The sequence below is a fragment of the Solenopsis invicta genome, chromosome 14 (genome assembly GCF_016802725.1).
Source record: "Solenopsis invicta isolate M01_SB chromosome 14, UNIL_Sinv_3.0, whole genome shotgun sequence".
NCBI classification, from domain to species: domain Eukaryota; kingdom Metazoa; phylum Arthropoda; class Insecta; order Hymenoptera; family Formicidae; genus Solenopsis; species Solenopsis invicta.
In genome coordinates, this window is record NC_052677.1 from 7,698,933 (window position 1) to 7,706,984 (window position 8,052).

The 8,052-nt window shown below is 28.8% G+C and overlaps 1 protein-coding gene across 3 annotated transcripts; it reads right to left on the reverse strand.

The window, feature by feature from the left end:
- Positions 1–600: 600 nt before the first annotated feature.
- On the reverse strand, positions 601–7,560 carry LOC105204298. Of its 3 annotated transcripts, XM_039457361.1 has the most exons (9): positions 7,178–7,560; positions 6,692–6,831; positions 3,128–3,331; positions 2,836–3,009; positions 2,616–2,711; positions 2,219–2,407; positions 1,884–2,134; positions 1,641–1,800; positions 601–1,531 (listed from the first exon to the last, which is right to left on the reverse strand). In XM_039457361.1, exons 3-9 carry the CDS (start codon positions 3,327–3,329, stop codon positions 1,389–1,391), a joined length of 1,215 nt encoding a protein of 404 aa, XP_039313295.1. In that variant the 5' UTR covers positions 3,330–3,331; positions 6,692–6,831; positions 7,178–7,560; the 3' UTR covers positions 601–1,388. The 3 variants fall into 3 exon arrangements, with proteins under 3 accessions (XP_039313295.1, XP_039313296.1, XP_011171656.2); XM_039457362.1 differs by lacking the exon at positions 7,178–7,560 and having other exon boundaries at positions 6,692–7,147; XM_011173354.3 differs by lacking the exons at positions 6,692–6,831; positions 7,178–7,560 and having other exon boundaries at positions 3,128–3,486.
- Positions 7,561–8,052: the final 492 nt, after the last annotated feature.

The window sequence follows — 8,052 nt, forward strand, 5'->3', positions numbered from 1 at the left end:
CCCTTTCCTTGGAGATTCCTTGTTGTCGAAATTTTGAGCTTATTCGTTGGGTAGTTCACCAACGCTCACCACCAATCATCTTCTCGGATGATCTCACGTTGGCTAATTTTCATCTTCTCCTAATTTTTCTTAACTTTAAGAGGGGCGAACAGTCGCATCACCCAATCGCTTAAGGGATTCGTTATCTTACGGTTTCTCTTCTTCCCAGATAGCACGTGGACGTCCATTGGACGTCCAATGGACGTCTGACTTCAGACATTGGGACGTCCTTTAGGTAACCGAATAAAGTCCGACGGACGTCCTATGGCCGTCTTATGGACGTCCGTTTTCTACTGCCTCGGATGTCCACTGGACATCCAAAAAAGGATCTAAAATGAACCTAAATTAACCTAAAAAGGACCTAAACTGGACATAATTTTCAGTACCCTACTATTCGTAATTATTGCTGAAATAAATGTTAAAACTATATATAAAGGAAAAGTTTAGAAGTAATAATAAGTCTGAAATACAAGATTAATTCATATATTTATTATAAAACATTTTTAAAACATTTATTAAACATTTATAAAACATTATATATTATATATATATATATGCATATACATATTATATAACTGTACACACAAATTTTTAATGTAATAATGGACAGTCTTTCACTCAATTGAGTTTGCACATGGTTTAACTGCAGAAATTATATTTCGTTATTTGATTATACATATGCGAAATAAAAAATAAAAACGAACGTAACATTAAGATATGCGCAGTGCGATCTTTTACAAAATAAACAACGTTCACAACCTTTTAATCTTTTTATCTTTACTATTTATAAAATATCAGAATAAAATCTTTGCACTTTCTTAACGAGTTTAATATTTTTCTATGCGTCGTAGCATAACTAGTAGAAATTTATAAATACATACATATAGGGGAAGGTTGCCGCACCGGCTCCTGAATCACACCACATCGCCTAAAAATTCAACTTAATAAAACTTAACAAATAGAACTTAAAAATATATATTTATTATAATTTAGTTATTTCAAAAGTGGTGCAATTTCGGCAACCTTACCTTACACACGCGCGCATGTATAAATATATGTATGTATGTATAAGTTATATAAGTAACAAAAATAAGAGCAAATCAGTCTTCTTACGTTATTTCGTAATTGAATGAAACTATAAGTGGACTTATAACTTTGGATAACTTTGGATTGAAACTATAAGTGGTGTTTAGAAATCACTTATATTTATATTAATATCTATAAAGTGAAAGTAGTTTCACTGCAATTGTACGTTGTCCGCTATCACTTCTGAAAGAATTTTGATTCCCCTTGTATTAACTCCAGCAGATTTTCTATGGTTCTAGAAATTGTAAGAAATGTTACAATGTCTACAACAATCGGCGATTTTCATGTGCTTCAAGTTTTTTTCTTTCAGCGTCATATCGTTCTTTAGCCCTTTTTAACCATTTCTGTATGGCCTTCTCTAGTTCTATTTCACTGTACGTCGAATTAGAATATTCAGCACCTGCAGCTGTAACAAAAGAAATTTTATACATGTATAAATTGATACAAATATACATATATTTATTACTATAAAAATATCATATTAAAATGTAATATATTTTTATAAATACATTTACCTAATAACATTTTCGTAATTCGAAGATTACAAAATTTTTTTTTGAGTTTAGCACCTAACCAACTATATTGTTGTGCAAGTTCATTAGTAATCAATCGGCACAAACTTCGTTTGATAAAATTGTAAGGAGAGGTGCCTCCTATTTTACATGTTTCGGTAGTCTGTAACAAAAACTCGTACATTACAATACAATATTTAATTCTAATTTTGCAAAATTTATACAGAACATATATATGTATTTTACCGAGCGTTTAAAGTTCTCTTCAGTTCTTAAAAATTGCTCCACGGTCTCAATATTTTCTACAGTTTTTAACGGTAGATCAAAAGAAGAATAAATAGATCTTATATCCTGCTGTTGGTTGTTATCCTGATCTTGCCGCAGATTTAAACCGGTTATGACATTTTTCATTTCTCTCAAATCGTCTACTATCTGCCACAACTGAGTTCGAAAGTAGCCTTGCTGGCGAATAATTTCTTTGAAATAGTTTGCATTACCTGTAAAAGAAGAATATTAATTCTTAAAATATTCATCTTTCTATCTAACAATGATAATTTTTAATTCTTAAAAATAATACATACAGCCATCATCTGGAGTGGTTGCGGGGAAAACATTATTCAAATTTATCTGTGTGTCGCATACATCATAATTGCTATTTAGTAAATTACACGTTGATGTACTTGGTGTTTGTTCGCTAACTTTGGTAATTAAATTTTGTCCGGTTACTCCATTCGTGCTTACGTTTAAACTCTTCTTAATATTAATAGATTCTAAAAAAACAATATTATATCTACAACTTTACGTTACAAAAATATGTGGTTCTATCTTTTACATTACTTATTACAATTAAAGTATACAGTTGCTCAATATTTTATTTCAATAAAAATCAAAATTTTGTATATATTTATTTTAATAAATAGAAATTGAATTATTTTATTGTTTTACTTGATTAATAATTATTTTATTTTATTAATGTACCTGTTATTTGCGGAGGTTTTGGAAGAGTGCTTTCAGACTCGTCAGACTCTTCACTAGAGTCTGCAGTCCTAATTTTTTTTTTCACCACTTTGTTCTCTGAAGAAATAATTTAAAATATAAATTTGTATATATTCTTTGTAAAATACATTTTAACATTATACAATAAACTTTAATATTTATATAATAATTGTAGAGAGTAATTTTTATTTATAAAACAAACCTTTAACGTGTTTCTGTTTTGTCGGAGCGTTGTTTTCCTGATCGCTATCACTGCAGGTGTCACTCACAAACAACGGATTTCTTGTCCTTTTTCTTTTTGTATCCTCAACTTCTGAGTTTAAATCGGATGTACATTCAGCCTTTTTTGTTTTTTGTCTTGCCACATTATAGTCATCTAAAATTATGTAAATGCTTATATTCCAGCGAATAATAGCAATAATATACGTATATAAATTCACTCCTAGAAAAATAATATTAATTTAAATAATTTTTTTAAGTAAAATGTTACTGACCATATGTGCTGTTCCGAAACGTAATGATATCATAAGATGGCCAACATGTATTTCGTTCTACGTTTTTTCTAATTGCAGCGATAATTTGTTCATATTTAAATGGAGGCCAATAACATTTGCTATGTTCTATCCAAGTTGATGGTACTGCTTCAACAGTGTTATCTGCTGTAAATTTAATAATTGTCCACGTCGGTTTGGCCATTTCTGGAAAAAAAACAAGAGCACAATTTTCTTTTAGACAGTGACTAATTGTACACGTAACGAACACGTGACGAACATTTTTAATATTAGGATTAGCATCTTTTCTCATTTTAGTCATTATATTAATGTATTAAAGTTAGCACATATTGTAAATATTATTAAAGATTATTTTTTATGTTTAATCACTTATTATTTATAAAATTATGTTCTCCAAGTCATGAAATTATGTTATATAAATCACTAAGTAATATCCTTAACAAAAAATCAATATTAAAAGTTAGAACAAATTGTGCAAACAATTAACCAAAATAATCGTCTGTATTATTTGAAATAGCATTTTTTTCAAATGACTTGAATATTTTACGTACAATTTTACATGTAATTATCATACAATATGTATTCGTTAATTACTTTTAAACTATAAATTTATCAAAATATGTATATAATGTATATAATGTATATAATGTATATAATAAATATATATATATATATATATATATATATATATATATATATATATATATATAATGTATATAATCAAAATATGTATATAAATATAAATTATGTATATAAAATATGTATAAAAAAAGTAAAAAAAGTTAAGTACAAATACAGTCATAAAAAAACATTTAAACTTAAAATAAATGCACTTTTAGAATATATTTATAATATACCATGTTAGTCATTATAGATATGATGTGTAGCAAAAAAAACAAAGAATTATTAGTCTATAAGGCAAAGTAAATGATTGCTAAATGTAGCTGCCTATATTATGTGTAAATATAATGTATATATATTAGTCTGTAATAGAGATATTGTAATATTACTTAAGTAATTTATATGAAACAAATACTGTAGCAAATCGACCTAGTAACATGAATTACATTTCCTTCTAATACAGTGAATGAAAGAAGATCTAAATAGGTAATCACACAATTTTGATTAAATTAATAAAAATATAGACTGGATGACGATAAACATAGATTATATTAAAAATATTAAAACAAAGTAAAATTAAAAAATGTTATTAATACTAATAAAACAAAAATTCTTTTTCTTGTCTTACTTTAATAATAATTTTTGTGAAGATTGTGAAATAAACTGAACAAATTTCATATGATATTCTCGATATAAATTTGTAATTATTAGCAATAAATGCTTTGTTTTCTATAATTGTGCATGTAATAAAGGAAAAATAACGTATTTATTTTTATATTTTAATCTAATACATTTATGGGCGACTTGGTCCAAATTCCAAATCTGTAAATTGCCAAGATCACAGACTTTATAAATATCGAGTTTTGAAGATTTGCATGGATTGATATAAAAATCTTTAAGTGTCTTATACTTATTTCCAATTATAATATTATTCTCGTCATTAGAAGCAAAATTTGAGATAATTATAATACTTCCATCCAACAAACAACAACAATTATCAGGTTCTTTAGTTGTTAATAAAAATTTGTCAAACACAACTTTACTAAATTGATTACAATTACGACAATTTATAAGCGGACCATTAGAATGCGGATTTAAAAGTTGAGGTTTATTACATTGTTTTGTGTTTAAATTAGGATTAATATAATTATTTTGGTCACTTATCCGACAAACAATTTGCTCTAAAGGCTTATCACTTTTGCGAACCATTTTTAATATAGATTGCATATAATTCTCAAATGGGAAAGCACTGAATTGTTGCAATGTTCCGAATTTTTTCACATCATCACAAAGATGTAATAAATGATGTGTATTATGCGATGCATTTTCTTTACCGTACAGACTAATAAATGTTTCAATGTAGTATAATGTAGTATCGTAATAATAATTTTGCATATTCTAAATATAGTTCAATGTGCTTTGGATTGGATAAAATGGTGGCAGCTGCATGTAAAGTTACAAAATTTAAATATTTATCACGATTTAATACAGATTTTAATACAACCGGTCCCGTATATAATAAAAATGTTCTAAATTCCGTGGCTTTCCACCTTTTACTTTCTGATAACGATCTTGATTTTCTATTAAAATCACATGGTATATTATATTTTTGCTTTTCTAATAGAGTAGATATTATTAATAGTTGTTGCGATGAAAATTTAGCAGGTTTTTTATGACACCATAAAGAAACGACTAATTTTTTTACTTCACCCAAGAATAGTAAGTGCATTGGATCTGATGGGAAATCATATACCATATCTGTATTTGGAAGCAATTCTAATATTGATGTACCCGTATGATGATCTGGCTGCGATTTTGATCTGAATTTTTCATCTGTTCTTATATTAGAAATTTCTAAGTACGGAAAGCACACTCTATTAAAATGATATTCTCCTTTAGCTTCACATTTTGTACATGAATAATAACCGGAATGACCTTTTGTATATTTTATAAAAGATTGAGCTGGTACATCACAAATAAAAGCTTTAATTTTAAACGGATAGATTATTCCATTAATTCTTATACCATGAGTAATTAAATCTTGAGCTTCTTTTACAAAAGAGTACAAAAATTTATTAGCATCTGCAGGTTTTTCATATCCGTGATAAATTCCAATAATGCCTACATTGCTGTAATTATTAACTAAACTGCATAAAATAGGATAGACTTGACTCCCTGAACTTTTAGACAAAGGTAAACCGTCGATATTTATAATAATTTCAATTATCTGTAAATTTTGAGAATACTGAGATGCAAGTTTTTCCACGCAATAATTTATTCCAAAATGATAATAGTAGCCCGGTTCGACATTATCTGTATTTATTTTTCTCAATGTGCCTAATAAAGTACGAGCATCTCGAGGAAGTTCAGGATATTTAGGCTTTATATATGCCATCAATTCGTTTAACGCAACATGAGTTATTCTATTTCTAATAGCCCATCCTTGCAATTGTGATGTAATTTCATTATCATCCTCAGAAACATTATTTAAAAAATTGCGATTATCATCATTAATGCAACAACTATTAATATCATCTACCTTATTATTTTCATTATCAAATACTTCATTATTTATTAATTCGTAAGTATCAGTATGAATGTCTCCTGTTACTGATAACTTATTATCAAATTTTGTATTTAAATCAATTGTGTTTACAAGTTTATCTCTTTCACTACATGATGCATCACTAGTACTCGAAACTGAAGGTGGACTAATATAAGTGAATGAAGGTAAATCTTGAATTGCTTCTACGATATTAATAGATGCATCAGTTATCTTTTTTGCACGTTTATAATATTTCTTATTTGTATTTACTTTAGGCATTTTTAATTATTTAATTATTTTTAATTATTTAATTAATTTTAATTATTTAAGTATTTTATTATTTTTAATTATTTTTGAATTATATTTGTATTATACTTAACTGCGTCAAGTGTTGATCTTCTTAGCCATGAAAATCTATTTCAATCCATGTAATTCTCTTCAATTAAGATCCGAAGAAGTTGCACGTAGAGAGATCCGGAATTCACGAGCAGCCTAGATTGTAAAATGCTGAAATGTTCGCCTGAAAAAAATCGATAAACAATATTTTAAAAGCGACAAGTGGAGGCAGCAGTTGGGACGACAGTGAATTGAAGCAATTTAACCTTAGAACAATTAAGTATATATGTTCTAAGGCAATAACATAGACTTAGGCTACATTCCAAAACATCTTCTACGAGGAAAAATTTAACTCGATATACGATATAGAGTATACGTTACATGTATTTCGAGTAAAATTTTCCTCGGAAAGAACGTCTTGGAACCTAACCTTTAACCTATTATGCAAAGTGCCCAACATAATAGGTTAATCAACGCCGTCATATTTATGTATATATTTTTTACACACAATTTTAATAAAATGTACTTACTGTTTTATAACAATAAATGGAAAATTGCTATCAAAAAAACGTAGAACGAAATTTAGAACACGATTAAGTCACAAGCACAAAGGCGGTTGCCGATTTCTCGATGAGACGATACTGGCGAGACCAGTCATAGAACTTTTCTATGAGACCAGTGATGATCAAGGGCCGGTTTTTCTTGCGCATGCGCGACTATGAAGGAGTAAATTCAGCCCGTGTTCCGAAATACAATGCCTGTACTAAAAGTCTATAAAATATAAACGTAAATTATAGATTTTCAGTACTAGCAAAATGCATATCAGAATAAAGCCACAGTCATGTAACAGACATGAGTACTAGACTTGGCTTACTTGACAAAAGGATATAGGTAAAGAATCATGCACTTAACGTTCATAGTCATTTGGCTGCACGCTAATGAAGCACTTCCCGATTAATGCCGAGATCGAATGTCCTATGGACGTTTAAAAATGGACCATTAATGGACGTCCAAAATTGGACATACGATGGACGTCCATTTCATGTCCATGGACGTGCGGACGTAAAATGGACCGGAAACGGACGTCCATAGGACGTCCTGTGCTATCTGGATTGGAACGTTCGGTCCCGATTTTTTATATCGTCGCATCCGTTTATTTGGGACTCGCTTTCCACATGAATCATCTTTCCATTCGTGATGAAACATATGTTCGAACAAACAAAGCCAGGGTTGTAAATTTTGATTTTATAGTTTTATAGTTTCCGTTCGGCGTCGCAACTCAATCTTATCTTTGATTGTTGCCAAATGATAGCTTTGATAGCATTTAGATTTTCTTTTTTTTTCTTGAGTCCAGGCTTTGGTTGTTCATATGGATTATTGTAGGATAGGCCGTTGTTTGTAGTTT